The sequence below is a fragment of the Triturus cristatus genome, chromosome 5_1, assembly GCF_964204655.1.
Source record: "Triturus cristatus chromosome 5_1, aTriCri1.1, whole genome shotgun sequence".
Taxonomy (NCBI): domain Eukaryota; kingdom Metazoa; phylum Chordata; class Amphibia; order Caudata; family Salamandridae; genus Triturus; species Triturus cristatus.
The window spans coordinates 257,650,366-257,670,153 of record NC_140587.1 but is presented as its reverse complement, the minus strand read 5'-3'; the positions used below and the strand labels follow the sequence as shown (position 1 = coordinate 257,670,153).

The 19,788-nt window shown below is 43.4% G+C and overlaps 1 protein-coding gene across 1 annotated transcript in view; it reads left to right on the top strand.

The window, feature by feature from the left end:
- TG (thyroglobulin) overlaps positions 1–19,788 on the top strand; it is a 660,241-nt gene that overhangs the window by 246,613 nt on the left and 393,840 nt on the right. The window contains exons 28-30 of the mRNA XM_085604890.1: positions 17,815–17,934; positions 19,199–19,279; positions 19,475–19,612. Of these exons, the coding sequence (XP_085461016.1) occupies positions 17,815–17,934; positions 19,199–19,279; positions 19,475–19,612 (339 nt within the window). The remainder of the gene's footprint in view (positions 1–17,814; positions 17,935–19,198; positions 19,280–19,474; positions 19,613–19,788) is intronic.

Below are 19,788 nucleotides of genomic sequence, written 5' to 3'. Positions count from 1 at the left end.
GGACATCTTGAGAAACACTGTAGCACAGAGTGGTGTGGGGCATCTTGAGAAACACTAGCACAGGGTGGTGTTGGGCATCTTGAGAAGAACTGAAGCACAGGGTGGTGTGGGTCCTTTTGAGAAACACTGGAGGAGAGGGTAGTGTGGGACATCTTGAGAAGCACTGTAGCAAAATGGTGAGGGGCATTTGAGAAGAACTGAAGCAAAGGGTGCTATAGGGCATCTTGAGAGGAACCAAAGCACAGGGTGGTGTGGGAGATCTTGAGAAAGACTGTAGCACAGGGTGGTGTGGGACATCTTGAAAAACACTGTAGCACAGGGTGGTGTGGGGCATCTTGAGAAACACTGTAGCACAGGGTGGTGTGGGGCATCTTGAGAAACACTGTAGCACAGGGTGGTGTGGGGCATCTTGAGGAGAAGTGAAGCACAGGTTGGTGTGGGACATCTTGAGAAACACTAGCACAGGGTGGTGTGGGGCATTGTGAGAAACACTGTAGCACAGGGTGGTGTGGGGCATCGTGAGAAACACTGTAGCACAGGGTGGTGTGGGGTATTTTGAGGAGACGTGAAGCACAGGTTGGTGTGGGGCATCGTGAGAAACACTAGCACAGTGTGGTGTTGGGCATCTTGAGAAGAACTGAAGCACAGGGTGGTGTGGGTCCTTTAGAGAAACACTGGAGGAGAGAGTACTGTGGGACATCTTGAGAAGCACTGTAGCAAAATGGTGAGGGCCATTTGAGAAATACTGAAGCACAGGGTGCTGTAGGGCATCTTGAGAGGAACCGAAGCACAGGGTGGTGTGTGACATCTTGAGAAACACTATAGCAAAGGGTGGTGTTGGACATCTTGAGAAACACTGTAGCACAGGGTGATGTGGGACATCTTGAGAAGAACTGAAGCACAGGGGGGGGTGTGCCATCTTGAGCAGCCAAACTTTCCTGGTGTAAACTCATACTACAGTTTAGTCTTATTTACAGTGCTTATGAAAGCCACAAGTGCACAAGGAAGTTCTTCACAAAAACAAGTTCTTATTAAAATGACAGGAAATAGAGCAACTACCTATGCAACATGACAGTGGCTTCGATTTCCTGGGGGGTGATAAATGCTTAATACGAAATAGCGATATGAGTGCATTTCTTTATGTATACACATACTACAGCATGTTGAATGCTCCAAGTACAAGCAACACTGCCTGCTGCCTTCATGAGATGAGTTGCACTTCAAACTGACAGAGTGTTAGGAGGAGCATTATTTAATGAAAGATTTTTTTTATTATTATGATAAAAAAGAAATGGAAGAATCGAACATAGACCAGGAGGTTTCCTTGTGCAAATTCAAGAAGGAATATTAATTTCTGTGCTTTCCACACAGACTTTTCATGATGACTTCCACTGTGTAGTTATAGGTAGGTCATAGTTTCCATAGGAAGAGCATTTTGTTTTGCTAATAACTTTAGTGCCGCTTGATGAATGTGCACAAACTTTCCCAACCAAAGGTTCATCCTTCTCCACCCGCTCGTGGAAGGATTGAACTATCAAGCAGGACCAAGATATAGCCCCATGCTAAACATTGTTTTACTATGTTTATTCGAATGGAAACTGTGCTCTCTGACACAAAAAAATGGCTGAACTTAATTACCCCAAATTTGGGCGAAAAGTAAAAATTTGCTAATCTAATTTGGTGTGATTCTCTTCAGCTACTATTGAGAAATTAGCGTTTAAAGAGGTGCTCGGGTTGGGCTGGACAGGGTTAACAAGACAGGTACATCTGTATGGTTGCTTTTCTCCCATTGGTCATTTCATACCCTGAGACCGCTCCCGAGGTACTGATTGATTTTATTGTCTGGCTGCAGCTCGATAAAAATGTTGCAGCCACCATTACTGTACTCAAGGACTTTGTCCCAATATCCAGAACAAGCTTTGCAAAATAGGGCATAAGGGGCAATATGACCCCAAGCACTTTAGAAATGTGGTGGGTGGGGGTGAGGGGGCAGGGCCAAAATCCCCTTAAGCCAAAATAAAAAAAATAGCATTTTCAGGTCATGCATACTGTAGCACTCCCGTGGAGCCCAATGGGGTTTCTTTCTGAGGTACTGAAGTACTCCTGCTGTAACCAGTGTCCAAGCAGGGTAGCACGAAGGCCATGAGATGTTTGTGCACCCGTGGTGGGGTTGGAATTGGACACAGGGCTGGAGGCCAGGTCCTGCAGCCAACCCCAGCTGGGGTGGCATTGGCTGTAGGTTTTCCAAGGAGGTTAGGTGTATGCTTAAGTTTGAATCTGATTTAAAAAATGAAATCCTCCAAAAAGCAAAGGTTCAATTGATGTTATAGCCAAGTATAGTAATAAAATTGCAGCATGTGTTTAAGAAAACAGAAATTCACAGAAAAAACAAAGGTTAAAATGATCTTATAGGTTAGGTGGTAAAGCAGATAAGAAGTAACAATATTTTAAAGTGGATTTCCTGTTTTAAAACAATTTGAAATCAAAGCTACAATGTTCTAACAATACTTAACTACTTTCAGTGAAAATACACACCAACACACATGTGCATAAAATGAAACGTAATTATTGGACTTCTACAATGCATGTGACATATTCAGTAAAGAAGGTCTGCTCACTGATGTTTGCCTCAAATTCAAAGCCTTACTTTTTCCTCCGTAAGTAGTCTATAAACAAATGGTAGAACTTATATAAACAAGCATTTGCAATGCATCGGTCTCGCCTTTGGGACCTTATATGTATTTAGCTATGCAGCACATTAGCCTGGGGCTGAAACATCTACTGTTTTTTAACATGGAGGGAAAGTAAGCACCAAACTGCGTGACACGCCAGGTATGGTCTGGCTTGAGTCAATGACTGCATCGCAAAGATTGTGAATTGGGGAGCTACAATTGGAGATTAGGAGTTGGGACTCTGCAGAGTGAACACTGGTGACGACTTTGGAGCCAAACAATGTCGCCATCGAAGAGCGATCCCAGCCCGGACCCTAGGGAGACCCCGGCAGCAAAGACAGATCATTTACATGTAATCCGCTCTGCAGGGCGGCCCCGGTCATCGAAACAAAAACAATCAGATCGGGCAGCCATGTTACCTCCTCCCCCTCACACATACCCGCGCCCCGCCTGGCACCGCAACTCTTGCTACGTATACCCACAGACAAGCAAGTAGGAGCGGCCACCCTCGGAATCACCTGCCCCGTGCACCACTGGGAACCTGCGCCGGGATAGTGGCCCGTCACTCGGAGTAAGGTTGTGCGACATTTGGGGTCAAGAGCAGCTGTCCAGGAGGTTCAGCTTGCAGGGCTCTCCTAAAACTGAGACAGGCAAGGCCAACTCCAATGATCGGAGCTCAGTATTTTTGCAACACTGGCTATCAGCCTTAACATGCAAGTTCACCTCCGAAAAGGTTGCACCACCCGCTATAATCATACCTTATGCATATGACAGGAAGAGTACACCGACCTACACCCTTGAATCACTGCTCCATGCAAATTCTCTATTGCCTTGCCATGACACTCCACCTATGTAGCAAATGCTCCTCTAACGAACTGCTTCTGGAGGGCTCCCCACAAAGCGTACAACGCCACCTCCCCCTGATGTCACAGGACACGGCAACAGTGCACCAAACATCTGCTGCCACCGACCCCTCTGCGTTTCAGCTCCCCTGGGCGGACAGCTGTGCCAGGAGTGTGGGCAGCCCCACCCCTGCAGTCAGACCCAAGAAGACGTGGTCCTTTCAACAGTAGACCAAGAACAATCACTTTAAACTATCCATTCATATACAGGCAGCGCATATCTACAGAGGGCCTGCGCCCTGCCAATATTCCACAGTCTAGCAAGTACACATAAGTCCCGACTCATAACACATTCAGAACCAATCTCCTTCCCTGCACAACCTCCGGACCCCAGCAATGGAGACATCCAGCTGCTCCAGTGTAACGCGCAAACACAACCCCTATTGTCAACAGCAGGGAGCACTCACCCCGCTTTGCACTCAACTGGTGGTGTGGAGGCTGCTGTCCACCATGGTAGGCCGGCGTTAGAGCACCTGTTATCTCTAGGCAGTGGCGGCACGTTGCCTTGTCAGTAAATGTAGGAGTGCGCCTCGCTCCGAGCCCCCTCTCCCGCGCGTGAAGCCCCAGCTCTCAGTCCTTTTGCGGCTTCCTCCCAGACTCTCCTTGCAGCCAGTCAACTGCAAGAAACTGAGCTTGGCGGCATCTGTTCAGGCCATCCTTGATTGGCTGGGCCCGCTGCGACATCGGAGAGCGCTTGCCCCCCAAATGCACGCCCCATTTGTTGTGTTATGCGTGTGCCGCCGCGGAAAAGGAACCCAGTACTGAGCGAATACAGCGGCCATCTTAGAATGGTATTTTGAAGGAAACAATGTAAGATCTCGGACTAGATATACCCCAGGACATCCTAATTGGGGCATGAAGTACTATTTATATGCTATTGCACCTCGATAAAATCGGTAAACGATGCAGTAGAAACAAATTCCAACTACCCTTTCATGATTTTTCAGCAAGTTTCCCTACAATAGTAGCATCGGGCGACGCTTTTGTAGAAGGCATGAACAGGAGAGCTGGGGAGGGGGCGGCGCATTTGTAGAAGGCATGAACGGGAGAGCGGGGGAGGGGGCGGCGCATTTGTAGAAGGCACGAACGGGAGAGCGGGGGAGGGGGCGGCGCATTTGTAGAAGGCACGAACGGGAGAGCGGGGGAGGGGGCGGCGCATTTGTAGAAGGCACGAATGGGAGAGCGGGGGAGGGGGCGGCCCATTTGTAGAAGGCGCGAACGGGAGAGCAGGGGAGGAAGCGGCGCTTTGCATGAGCAGCAGTTGTAGAAAGCGCGAACGGGAGGGCAGGGGGCGAGACATGAAGAAAATGTGTCTGTGCCTGGGAGGCATTCCAGCATCACGTGCTTCAAATAAAAAAGTCCAAAAACCAAAATAACGCCCCTAATACAAGTAAAGGGGCCAATAGCCATAGGCGTGGCTAAGAGCCCAAAAGGAGGGACTTAAAACACTATTAACCAATACCAACTACAGAAGGTTTGAAAGGCACACTGGACAACAAATGAAAACAACTATTTAAAAAGAGGCGGTCTTCCACTCACTAAAGTATATACTGCATGTCTCAACGAGACAGCGCAAGCGCTGCCTAGGCGAGACCTAAAAAGAGAGCAACTAAGTGTTGTACATTTTGCCCTCAAGTGAAATATGCTGCCCATTTTAGGTTTGTGGAAATGCAGCAGGCAGTCTAGAAATACCACTGAAATAAGAAAAAACTGCTTAAATGGACAAAGAAAGAATGTAAATGCTCTAAAATATTTGTCAGGTGTTCTGTTTAAATAATTAGATTTTTTTTTTAAATGTTATGTACCTTTGTGTATACAAAACAGTTTCTTTAAAAGTAACATGAGGCATAAGTTATAGAGCATTAACATATTTATTTAAGATCATATTTGAAGTAAGCATTTTGTTATATTGCAGAATGTGTGGCTTTTATAATTAAAAGTCTTCTTTTCATAATTGCTTCTATATTACCAAATAGTCCTCATCATGTGTTGAAAACAATTCACCTCCTGCATTGCAGGAAAAGTTCTCCCTAGGACACGGATGAATCCACATAATGGCCAAAGAATGAGGATGAGGCAGGACTATGCCTATTGGCTGCTCCAAAATAAAATACTGTCCTAACTAAGGCTGTGGCTGATGGAAGCTTGCCCACACAAACTAATGGCTCAAAAAGAAGCTGAACAAAACACACTTTCTGTATTGTGCTTCACCGTGCCTTAACAAAGTAAAACAGAGCAAAGGATAAAGTGCCACAAGTTGTACATGCTGCCACCTATGCTGTCATGGGATCATAACATGCACGTTTTGAAGGATGCTAGAGACAAAACTACTGATATAATAAAGATACATGTAGGCATATATTTCTGGAGCGGAATACCTTTTAGGTAATAGAAAACTGAAGCTATGATATATAATTTTAACTTTTGTCACACTGTTTTTTGATTGCTAGAGGTTACCAGCCAAATCGACTCTCATCAAGTGGTCAAACAATATTGAGTTGATTTTATCGCACTTGGACTGAACAAGATTGAGAAAAATGAACATTGGTTCTTGAATAATGTGTTCTAGGCTGGAGGTCACATGGATGGACACAATTGTATTTGTTTCCCTAACGTGTTGGCTGCACATTTAAGCATATGTATTGGCATGTGTAGAGGAGCAACTGGGAGGTATACATAAATGGAGGGATGGAGGACATTTCAAGATAATCTACACCTTTCAAATATTTATAATTTGAGCCACAGTTGGGATTAGGTGATTTTCCCAGAATCTCTTGATTTTTGTTCAAGTATTGAAGCTGGTATTAGAGCTTAGATTGCCAAGATTTTCCTCACATTCGTGAAGTTGTTCATATGTCACCTATCCATATCAAAGGTGAGATTGAATGTATTTCCTACTGAGCGGGACACTGGCCATTTGGTCTGAGACTCACAGCTAGGCCCCCAAACCTTCCCAGACTCTTAGTAGTAAACCTTAAAGGACTACTATGAGCTAGTGTGAAAGGTTTTGGTAGATGCAGAAAAACACCACCATGAAGATGGAATGTACAGATAGGGTTGTTACTTCAAAAAAGCCCTGTAACTTTAAAGCACTTTAAAAGTGATCACACAGTTTAAAGGACAACAATTAATAAGAAATCACAAATCATAAACCACATACTATTAAATTACAGCCTCCAAATATGATATTCACAAAATATAAGGACTGCAGTTCTCTGTCATAGGAAACAATAGACCAATGTTAACATACAAGATAATATAACCATATATAGCCCTGGCACTGTCCAAAGTGCTGAAGTATCCTAAATTGAGCTCCAAGGGGAACAACCTTTACAACGCAACTATTACAACGCACTACACTTACAACGCAATTTTTACAACGCAACATCCACTACAACGCATTCCATTACATCGCATGACACTTCAACGCATTTTTAAAAACTACCTTTACAACGCATTCCATTACATCGCATACTACCTTTACAACGCATACCATTACAACGCATAATATTACATTAAAACCCCTACACTATCCAACACTTACCCTACTGTTGCACCCCCTGGAGTACGAATAGTAATTTTTACCCCTATACTATCCAATACTTACCTTAAATGCAATGTAATATTATGCGTTGTAATGGTATGCGTTGTAAAGGTAGTATGCGATGTAATGGGATGCGTTGTAAAGGTAGTTTTTAAAAATGCGTTGTAGTGTCATGCGATGTAATGGAATGCGTTGTAGTGGATGTTGCGTTGTAAAAAATGCGTTGTAAGTGCATGCGTTGTAAAAGTGTGCGTTGTAACGACATACATCCGAGCTCCAATAGTAGTGCGCCTGGAGTACCTTTGTAGTGATACTAATCCACATGAGGCAATGTCTACTCGGCCTACCAAACCTCTAACTACTGGCAGTAACTTTTGCAAAACAAGCCTACCGCAAAAACGATACATTCACATTTGATCCTTACTTTGATTAATCTACATAATACTAGATAGAAATCTGTATATCTCGATCACAAAGTTCGTGGTTCAGTTTTTAAGGGCAACTATGGGTTTTAGAGCTTGCTTTAATATCTCTAAATTCACTCTTTGTAGGCTGAAAAAAATTCCAACTCAATTTGCCCAGGGGCTCTTGGCTTAGCTAACCAAGCACTGTGGTAACCTAAATCATTAAATGACTATACATCTTTAACTGTATGTTTCCGCCAAGAAATTCCTTAAATGCCAAGCAAGTCAGGTTTTATTGTTAGGGTCTTCTAAGGATATTAAACCCTTATACCAAAATTAAAAGGTGCTACAGTCACTTGGTGAGCAGTTCCAGTGCTATATGGGCTTAATTTTGTAGGTGCAGAGGCAAGATGGGATTTGCCCCTCGGATGTAAATTGAGGGTGGGCCAACAAGGACAAATGACCCACAAAAATTAGCGGTGTGCACAACTGTCAGAGGGAAAACGGGACAGTTGCGCCCGCACCCCTGCCCCCACCCGGTATCGAGGCTTCCCCGAAATACGGAGCTCCTGTTCTCAACACGACGGCATGTTTGATTTTTCTTGTCCTGTGAGACATTACTATAAAACAATTTGTTTATAAAGACCTTTCGAATGCTTTTCTCCTCATATGGCAAAGGGAAGAGCAGCGTGTTTCCCACTTCCAGCAATATTTCACTTAAAATGAAATAATCACGCACCTGTGGCCATGAACTACAAGGAAAGGCGCGCGGCGACTGCTTATATTTTTCAATATTCAGCATTGAAAGGGAAAGTAGGTTAGCGAGAGGGATGTTACGGGGAGAGTGAGGGAGAGCGCGAGAATGAGAGAGAACTACAGGGGAGGAACGGAGAGAAAGTGAGCAAGGAGTAACACAAAGAGAACGTGGGTGAGAGCGTGAGAAAGAGAGACGTAGAGAGTGAGGGGGTAGGAGGAGAAAAGAAAATAAATAAATAAATAACACGCGAGTGGTGCGCACGTAGAAAGTGAAAAAAGTGAAAGGTAAAAAAACAAAACCCATGAGTTGTATGCGCGCGCACACTAAAAGAAAAGAAATAAAAAATAACACGCGAGTAGTGCGCACGACGCGCACGTGTGAGACAGCAAGAGGGAAAGCAGCTGCAGCACCATGTCTGGAAAGTGGTGTGCGATGTGCGCGCAACATGACGAGAAAGGAAAGCCAGATGGCGCCTCTGCTTGTCATTGTGCGCGTAACCGCATGCTCTATGCTGCCCAAAAAGAGTGTGGTAGCACTTTGAAAACCCACTTACTAAATGTCTTGCAGCGCATGCGCTGGCTCAGGCAAAACCTAAAAAAAAACAACAGCGGTGAGGCTACCCTTCTCTGTAGTACAGTTTCAGCAGAAGATACCACATAATGGAGTATGCCTGGACACAGGAACCGCTGAATATTTCCTCCCAGGCAACAGAGGAATGAGGAGATTTTGTGCCTAAGATGGTGGCCGCGGTCAGCGCATCTTGAGGCAGAAGTTCAAAATGCTGGAAAACAGGTCACGCATTTGAAAAAGTGTCCGTAAAAGATATTCGCCGTGACAGCGTAGCTTCCGCCATTAGGAGCGCCTTACTATGTCTATTGAAATGACTTTATAATGCGGTCGGTCCACGCTGCCCAAAGGAGTCTCACTGAGGTGCCGCCATCTTCTACGGGCATCAAGCCACGCCCCATCCCTGTATTTATGATCCACCTATACACACATACAAATGAAGCAACAAAATGGGTCCCCATTATGGGCAGTGACTGGTTTTAACTTTACTTGAGTGGAGGATGGGTGAATCATTCGGAATTACTGGTTAGGTGCAAAACCATTGCCAACCCTACACTTGCTGGAGCCTGGGGTTGAGGAGGGTTACCCTCTTTGTATACATGATGGTCTTCGAAGTGTGCCCCTGGGAGCGCTGTAGTTGTTTTTGAGCGATCTCTTAAATTAGGGTCTACTTAAACTGAATGGAAATAAGAGGGAAACTTATGGGGGTGATAGAAAAATGGAAAGATGGCAGATCTGGTAAAGAAAGTCTTGGAAGCACTTGAAACACCACTCCAAAGACGATGCAGGTAAGTTGAAGGTTTTATTTAAGAAAACAGGAACCTGCGGGGAAAGCGTGGCTCATCCCCAGCCAGCCAGTCACCAACTGATTTCCGTGGAACTTAACACTTAACAGTGGAATGTGGAACGCACTCGCACAGTGCTCCACACTCCACACATGAGGAAACAAGACAGGATTGATCATAACAGAAAGCTGCAGCTTTTAGCCTTTACACCAAGTCTAAAGGTTACAATGTAGTCAATTTAGCCTGCAGACATCATCTGATTTTTACATTTTAGTAGACCTTGTTGACAGCATTGTCAACCTAAGTATTTCAGCAAAGCAAACAATGTAAAAATATCTGCCCAAATGTACAGTAGAAAAGGAACACTCCTTGTAATAGATTACACACCTGCAGTCCTTTTAGAACAATTTCACTTCATAATCAAAGCACCCCAGAAATAACATGAATGCAAACACAGAGTGGGGAGCAATACCTTGTTAGACAGAGCCTGGCATTCAAAATATAGTTCCCCAGTTACTGCGTTACTATTGGAATTTTATGTAAGGGTTGCTGTATAGATTTAAAGGGTCAGACTTCCTGGCAGCCATTACTACGAATCTTGTACAAAAGACAGATTTCAGTAAGCTAGTCTTAATATCGAAACAGAAAATGATTTAAAACGTAAAATATATGTTAGTGGGATTGGTTTAAATAGAAGACAAATATGTTGAGATAATTCCACATGCTGTATGTAGGGAATTCTAGAAAGCTTGTCCTATTCTATGTACTGTGTACATCAGCAATTACATTCACATGAATAAAGAAATGTAACATTGCCAATCATGTAAAACAATACAGTATATAAATTCTCGACCTGCTTTTCCACAGTAAATTCTGCCCCTAAGTTTTGTTCGTTCTGCTGGCCTAATCTTGTATATTTGCCAAATATTTTATTATGCTTAATGTGAAATTTCTTTCATCATTGTTTCTGCCATACAGTGTGGCATAATGTATAGAAACTTGATTCCTACAGAAAATGTCTTGTAAAGAGACTTTTTCAGCATGAACCAGTGTGCTACCTGCATTTTAAGTAACTTCAAGAAAAATGATGAATAAACCTTTTCTAAATCCTAATTTGGAGTGTGTTTTAAGAAATAATTTCCCGTGCATTTATCACAGTTGACATTAATACTGATTGCTTCTATATGTCGTGTTCTAGGTGTAAGCGTGTCGAGTTTCCCAGATATTTTCTCCTACTGTGTTTATTCTGGACAAAATATGTTAGATTTGATCTTTGGTATGTTTTATTGAGTTATGTTTGATCTTCAAAAAAATGCTTTTCATGGAGGTCATGAGATGGTTCATGTATCACGAGACATTAACACCAAAAGAGCTGCTGCTATTGGTGGGATCAGCGTGGTCAGGCTTGGGGCATGTTTTTTTGATAAGCGTCTGGTAGTTGGGGCATGTGTTCGTCCTACACGCAGGCCATGCTCGCTTACCTGAGTGGATTATGGTTAAGAAGTGTTAGCGTGCTCCGTTGCACTCTGGCTGGCGGACAGAGTTTCAGCTCCACTTGACATTGGCAATGGAAATGGGGAGAGAAAAGGTGACCCTTCATGAATATTAAATAATATTACTCGAGTTGTAGCCGATGCTTAGTAAACACAAATCCACAATGAATTTAAATAGCCTTGTAGAATCATGCTGACCCTCATCAGATATCTGCCATGGGAGTTGTTGCACCCTGGCAGGTGATCCATACAACCCATGTTGATGCCACCCATGAGCCTTTCTCCTTTGCTTATTGCTGGGAATACAAATGAGTGTCCTTCTTCACAAACAGGGCTACTTAAGGTTGAAGTTCTGTTTCACAGGCTTTAGCTGGTAAGAATGAAATATGAACAGGAATTGCTACATTCTGTGATTTCTGGCTGAACCATCTTGGATGGGACTTGAATCAGCGAGAGCTAGTTTACACAGTTCCTTAGTGGGGAAAGCACCCTCTTAGATCTAAATTAGAGGCCCCGAATCTTTCCAATTAGCCCCTATAATTAAACTGGCAGTAACACTGATGATAGCTGCCTCAAAACTAGACTAAAACGTAATACATCTTGGCCTATCAGAAAGGGCGCTGAGTTAATTACATGTAATTGAGAATTGCACAGCGAGAACAAGGGACACAAATATTGCTTTTTGTAACAGAAGAAATATTCTGTCAGACAGCCTTAATTTTGCATTAAGTTCCACAGAAATAGGCCCAGTCACCACCTCCATTCTTCCAACTTCTGGAAGTCCTAAATACCAACTGCACTCCAAACCCCCAATTTACATAACAAATTCAGACCTCGGGTCTGTGTTAGACTCTCTATAGGGGCAATCCAGTTTATAATCTACGTAGATCCATCCGGTATTCTTAACTTTAAAAGTGATAAAAGTATATTGCAGAAGATTACCACAGTCCATCAATGCTCCGACTCCAGCCATACTTTGTCGCTGATGCTGGTCCCATGGGTTGACTCGTTTAATGCAGCAGAATGCACCCACCTCTCCTGAGTAACAGATATGAAGGAGGCAACACTAATAACTCTCAAGAGTTCAGCCAATCCTACTCTTGACTATAGTCTTGCATTGGTTTCTATTAGGGAAAAATGGCGCCACCACCAATACTCATACCACCAATACCACTAATACCACCACCAGCAGTAACACTGCCCTCAATACCACCACCAATGCAATTGCAACCCCTATCAGTACAACCACAGCTAAAACAAATGCAGCCAATACTACTACCACAAAACTAATGCAACAACCAATACCATACTACCATAAATACGAGCAATAACACACCTCTACCAATGCCATATGATCACCAATATCATGTAACAATCATGGTTGAGGCCTAACTGAATAATAGCTCCTTAAAGGATTTTTTACTTCACAATCACCAATACTAGCTTCACCACCACAATACCACCACCACCAATATAACGGATACCACCACCATCAAGATCCATACCATCAGTATCACCACTGATACTATTAATACCAGTACCACCAGTAATACACAACCAACTCCATATCGACAATACCACTGACACCATCAATACCACCACCTCCAATATTACCACCACCACTAACATTACCACTACTAACAGTACCACTAGCAATGCAACAAATACCATCACTACAAATAAACCACTAGCAATACCCCACAAATAATACAACCACTATCAACACAATACCACCACCAGTGCCACCACGAATACCACAAATGCCACAGAACCTGTATCATCAATACCACCACTAATACCATATCACCACTGCACTACCAGTGCCACCACCAGTACTACCAACAATACTGCCAATATCACTACCAATTCTTAACCACAATTACCACTGTCTCGACCATCCCATCCAAGCATTGGCAAAGCCCATCTGGCGTTACTGTGCTGTTGCATGGAAACCTGATTTCTGCATGCTATTGTTTGCATATATTGTCACATTAAACCTATTCGCTTTTCCGATATCTTACTTTAAAGTGTGTTTCTCTATTGATAAAAGTAATAAACACCTGAAGAGGCGTGGTAACAGATGATTGATGGTTCACAGGCTCTCCACAACAGTTGAACTTTTACAATTTTCTTCTGATTTTAATTCCTGCTTAAAGTTTTATGTTAAAGTACAAATCAGTTGCATAGGGAATTGAGTAACTGGCTTTTCGAGCAAGGTGAATCGCAGCTGCTTGCTAAGATTATGGCTCAGTTTATTATTTTTAATGCTTATGTACAGGTGATTTGGAATCAAAAGCAGCCCTTGCAAAATATTTAATATGAATCCCGCATTACACTGAGCACACAAGGACAGAGCAAGCCTGGCCCCTCCCATCATGGTCTTGGGGATATTGTCCCCGAAGGAAAAGTATAGGGTCCGTTTATTAAAGGCTGCACTTTATAGCACTAATTTCCAAACATATTCGCTTAAAGTCATCCAGGTTAAACCAGTTCAGAATGGGAACCGATCCAATATTTCAGCACTCCGAAATTTGTATTTAACCCCCGGTACAATATTTCTCCTCAGAGACCAAACCTGCATGTTCCTGTAACAAAATACAACGCATTGGATGCACAACAAAACACCATTTGTGAAAAAGGGAAAAGAAAGCAAAAATGCGATGGCAGAGGAAAATACGACCAGGTTCAACACTAAAGTCTCGACGTTATGCCAACATTGGTTTTCATGCCAGTTAAAAAACCATTATGATGTCTGTGGGACAAAACATCCTACTATTACATGTGATGCTTTTTGCCAGACACTCCATCACCTGCCAAGGTACATCTACCTCATGAAGGCCACCTTTGCTCAATTACCGAACATTGCGACCAATTACATTAGAATGCTATTCAAGCTGCCTAGAGTAATGCTCGTAATATGACGCGCAACGCACCAGTGCGCGTGGGGTGCTACTCAGGTATGTTAACGAGGCGATCAGAATGCCAGGTCTCAGGGTTCAAATAGGGCAGGATGCTCTCTATGCCGGGAGTATACCCCCTGTACTAGAGGGCGGCTTAGTGTACTAGGGCTTTCACACCAGGTGCTACAACTTGCAAGGGTTACCTATTACCCTTACCCAATAGTCTATACAGCCTATCACAATCCTTCCTCACACATTCTACCTCTGAATCAAAGCAAAAAGGAGAAATTGTGGGAATGCAAATATCCTATGGGGATTGGACACGTGAAAGCTCAACGACTAGAAGTAAATACTAAAAACATTGCCATGAAATAGAAATAGTTCCTCGTATGTTAGTCCTATGAGTTATTAAGTCATCTATGACGTGGGTCTCCCAGGTGCTAGTGTCCTGTGAGAGGTGTGCCTTACATGCAGCCCAACCCAGAATTGCTGTCAGCCACTGCTGGGATGCCACAGATGTAAAGAGATATGAGAGAAGCATCTCAGAGGCTAGTATACTCCGTGTCACTGCCAGCAATCAGCTTTCAAAAATTAAAACTTAAACATGTTAACTATTTCAAAATCATGTAAGCAGAATAGTTGAAAGTGTAAGCATGCGGGATCAGGTCAGCGTGCTTCATTGACCCTGCTCTGGAAGAAGTGTCCTCATCATATGCATTTTGAAGATTGTACTACAGGATATCGAAGCTAGGAATATGGAGATACACTAATATCATATCAAAAGACAAGATACTGAAAGTAAGTGCATATAGGGATGTATAGATCTGCTTCTCTTAACTCCACATCTATGCACCATGAAGTTCTAGACACCCCGTCGAGAGACATACATGGGGAGTCATATATAGAAGATCTGTACTTACATTCGATATTGCGCTCATGATACTCGGTGCCAGGGATTCCAGCCTCGAGATTCCAGGGCTCAGCCATTTTGAGCGAATAGGTGCCCCCTGAATGAAGGAGTGCGATAGGTCGAACAATCCCACTGATTTTTCTTTGAACTGTTTTTGCATTAGGCATGCTGGATCGGCGTCTGTTTTACAAAATCATTTCGTCTTCATTCTACACTGTGGAAAACACGTGTGTTTTTGTAGCTGCGCGCCTGTCTAGGGTTTCGTGTTTGATTCCCAAATAAGAGATGCAATCTTTCCCTCGGTACTCACTTATCTTGTGTCTGATCTTGTCAAAATGTTTTTCCTGCATTTTGTTTTACTTCGACAAATTCCTTTTCAATAATTATTGAGTTTTAGGATGTTTCCTGTGTTGTGAGACATTTACACCAAGAGCTCTTCTACCCTTAGAGGGATCTGAGTCTCTGGCCTCGGGGCTTGTGTTCTTGATATGGCGCATAACTCCAGGTGGTAGCTTCTGAGAACTGGTGCTGGCTGCAGGCCTCTCGCCATCCTCGCATACTTTGCTTTTATTTTGGAAAGGAGTGCCGGTGTTTAACCTTGGGCGTTGGTCTACAGAGGTTCTGCTGCTCGTAGGAGCTGGGTGATTGGCAATACTGATGGTCGACAATAAGAGACACTTTACACATTTGATTGAATTGTATGAATAGCTATGCTCAAAATATTTACATTTACTACTTATTGCATAATGCGCAGACGAGCTGATCATTGCGATTTGGTGATAGTATTCTTCAATAGCGCAGAGCAGTACTCGGCACTGTGGAGCCACCCAATAAGCAGCCACAGTTTTACTAGTCTAAATCTGGGTCCTGTTCTCTGGAGTCCAGCGAGTCTTCCTTACACCTGGGGTGTGAAAGCGCCCCAAGTTACTCAACCGTTGCTGGGTATAGGGCACACAGGAGAATGGTTTAGTATACTTGCAACTGATATTACCTTTTCCTTATGGTATCACCCTACCATCACCATGTATTTATATGGTGTTTGCACATTGACTGATCTTGAGAGGGCAGTAAAGAATGCAAACGCTCAGGAGACCCAAACAGAGCTTGGAAGACTAAAAAGCTGTGCTGTTGGGAAGGTATTGTATTTCTTGATTCATGTAGTGGCTTTGCAAAGCAGCATATAGCGCCCTGAGGCTACTTTTGAGATGCATCAGAATGGAATTGTGTGACCCATGAAGAGAGCCAGTGGTCACAGGATTGATTCATGTCATTGTGGCTGAGGGTCCACCACTGGTTTCCTACTTCATTGCGAGATATACGGGCTCCTGAGCACAGTCGATGATGCCCTGTCCTTTCCCGAAGGCAGTGGGGTGCAGGTGATCATTCATGTAAGAAGTGGTTGAAGCCTTCCTAGTGTCCTAGGTTGAAGTGTGTTCTTAGTTTTTTTTTTTTAAACAGTGTTTTATATAGCGCGAACTTGACCCGAATCGGGTATCAGAGTGCTTTACATAGCACCAGTTTCGTTACACGAGGACACATTCATTTTTGTTAAGCACGGCGAGATTAAGTGATTTGCCCAGAATCACAGGATGTTCAGCATCATTGCCGAGACTCAAACCCAATTCCCCAGATTCGAGGTCGACCGCCCTAGCCGTTAGGCCAACTTCTCTCCTTTAATAGTTGCAATGTGAAGCGACAATGAGATTTCCAGATCAGATGAATGCCTAAGATGTTTCACAACGTCAGAGAGTTTCTGAGGCCATGGGAAGGGAAATGTTGCCTCAGAAGGCCATTTTGGTCTCAGTTCGGGTGTTGTCCAGATGCGAATAGCTCTCAATCACACAGGCATGAATGTAATTTATAGAAGTTTAGATATTTTTCGGATACTGTAGACAAATTTGTAATCAGATGTTAACCTGGTCTTATTTAATATGTATGTGGAAAATATACATTAAACTTTTTTGGCCTTTTTGAGTACTCAGTACCCTACCCACCCCTAAACCCTAAAAATGCCCTTATCCACCCCATACCCACCCCTAAGGCCTAAAAATACCCTTACCACCCCATACCTCTGCCCATCCCTAAACTCTAATAGCATCCTTACCACCGTATACTCCTACTCACCCCTAAACCCTAAAATGCCCTATCACCCCATAATCCTAAAAATGCCTTTACCACCCTAGAACCCTGCCCCTTAAAAATACCCTTACCTCCGTATACCTCCGTATACTCCTACCTGCCCCCTAAACTCTTAAAACATTTTTACTACCCTATAACCTTACCCACCCCTAAACCCTAATTTATACATACATATATATATATATACACACACACTCACACATATACAGGTATACACACATACATACACACAAACCTAGCTTAAATATAGTTACATTGCATTGTAAAGGCATGCATGCGTGGTAAAGGTATATGTGTGGTAAAGGTATATGTGTGGTAAAGGTGTATGCGTGGTAAAGTCATTGCTTTGTGGTAAAGGAAGCATGATAAAGGCATTGCATGGTAATGCCTGCATTGTAAAGACTATTTCCCCTGCTGGGGTACCACTGACTTCTAGGAATAAGCCAACAATAAGTCAGGAGGGCTCCTGTAATTCAGCAGTAAGCCAGGAGTGCTACAAGAGTAAATCACAATTACAGCAAAATATTTGTGAAACCAGCTGAAGTTCAGTAGTCTCAATATATCGGCATAGTGGGAAAGTTTTGTACGATACCAATTCACATTTATTTATGAGTGTTGTGCAAGTTTCTGATATCTGAAAATCAGAAGATTTAAATGATGGAGAGAACTTGCAAGTGATGAAAGTAAGTAATCGTACCATGAGTGCCACCATTTGTGCTAAAAATTCATTTTGTTCTGCAGCCTACTCGTTGTTGTCAAAAAGCATTAAGTCGGTGGAGTACAGCACAACGCTCAGCGCTGAGACCAAAGCGGAGATCCAGAGGTCCTTCGCCAGTTTTCAGTCAGTCTACCTGTGGAGGGGTGAGTTGTCCATTGAGGTGTTACATGCTTTAAGGGGGGTGGGGGTGCTTTGATTTACTAACATTAAAGGACACGCAAGCCTGTCTCGCCTCTCGCTCCATATGGTCAGATCACTCTCAACTGAGTCCTGGTCCTGTGTGCTGCATTCATTCTTATCAGGAGCTTTAGTGTAACTGGTTAGTTGAAGACAACTAAGACCACGACACCGAGAACGCATTAGGTTATCAAAGGAACTTCCAGAACTTCAGCACATTGACAACACCCTGAGTAAAATCCTATGTACTAGTGTAATACACATTAACTGTTTTGCAAACTGAAATACTGAGAAATTTAGAGATTTCTGAGTATGTGCACCTCAACCTCAAAGCAGTAGTAGAGGCCATTGTTAGGTCTGCCTAACCTATTGTTGCCAATTTATTAACTGACCAGTAGCGGTCCGTGGAGGGAGTTCCGTGGGGCGGTGAGGCAGGGGAGGGGCAGGGTGGGGGAATGTAAACACCGGAATATGGATGAACGTAGGTAAGTACACATTGAAATTAATAAAACGAATTTCGTTCCGCTCGCTGCATCGCATTTTGCGATGCAGCGCGCGCAAAGGAATTCGTTTTATTATGATGTGCTGCTTTGCGCCACTTCTTTTTGATACTGCTAATGCCGTTTAGATGCAGCAAAATCATGTTAAAAAAGAAATGTAGCTATAAAGCGTAGACGCGCTGCATTGATGGCTTGGCAACTTTACAGTGATGATATATGTACCAAAGAAAAAATGCCAGCAGTGGCTGTTCAGTGTAAAAACGAGATCTGAATCAGATTAAAATTACATTTTGCAGTGAGCCATCACAAATGCGGGTTAAAAAAAGCCCATTCGCCAGTGCAAAATTGTGTATTCAGAGCTGTAATGTATCTATTACAGCCAGAAGAATCCCCCTTATATTTCAGCGAAATGTCAGCGCATTGGTGGGTGAATGCCCTCTAGTTAGAAAAATTTGCATTCGGATCTGCTTAAGCTGGCACTTAATTTTCACCTTTATTGCCCCGTCAGCCATGACACTTAAGGATCTCTCTTAATTATGCTCAAAAGCGTTTCATAACAGATACAGCACTAGCTGGACTTCCGGTCTCCCTATGACCTGACAACCAAGGTATCCTTTTTGGTGGGAAGCAAAGCACTTGCGTGTCTCCTGAAACAGTTCTTTTAATGCAGGTAAACTGGTCTTTTTTTCCTTTGCTTATTATGATTTTGTGGGTTTTTTATTTTCTCTAGACTCAAACGTCGCGAGCCGCCCCTCATCCTCCCAGTGCGGAATCCTTGCCGTCCAATCACAGAATGACACCTCATTGCCAGGTACTACTTCCTTTAGCGTTTCTTTTGTTGTGCGCAATCACCTGCGCGTGTGTCACCGGCATCTATGTTTGGACGATTTATGAGGCGGTCAAGTTCAGATGACTTCTATATCGGGCCTAAAGTAAAGAAACAAAGAACAACATGTTTAATATCATTGTTGAATTTCCTATAAACATCTTTCATTTTTTGTGTCAGATTCTGCAGCGCAGCTCTTCGAGTTGGTGGAGAATGATGTAATTCTGGTGGAGCCAACCCGCGCCTTGCCACAGCAGCAGTACCGGCTCTTGAAGCACGCATACTCCGCGAAACAGGCGGGCCTTTGGTGCCTCACACGTAAGCACTCTTAAAATACACCTTCGGCTGCACTCTTAATGAAGACAATTCCACAATCGAGTTTTAGCTGACGTGACGGGGTATTCATACATCTGACCGCTTCTGCAAACACAATACACAATTAGGAAATGTGTTAGGGAGGAGAACGAAAAGAATGACCGGACCCCTATAATGTA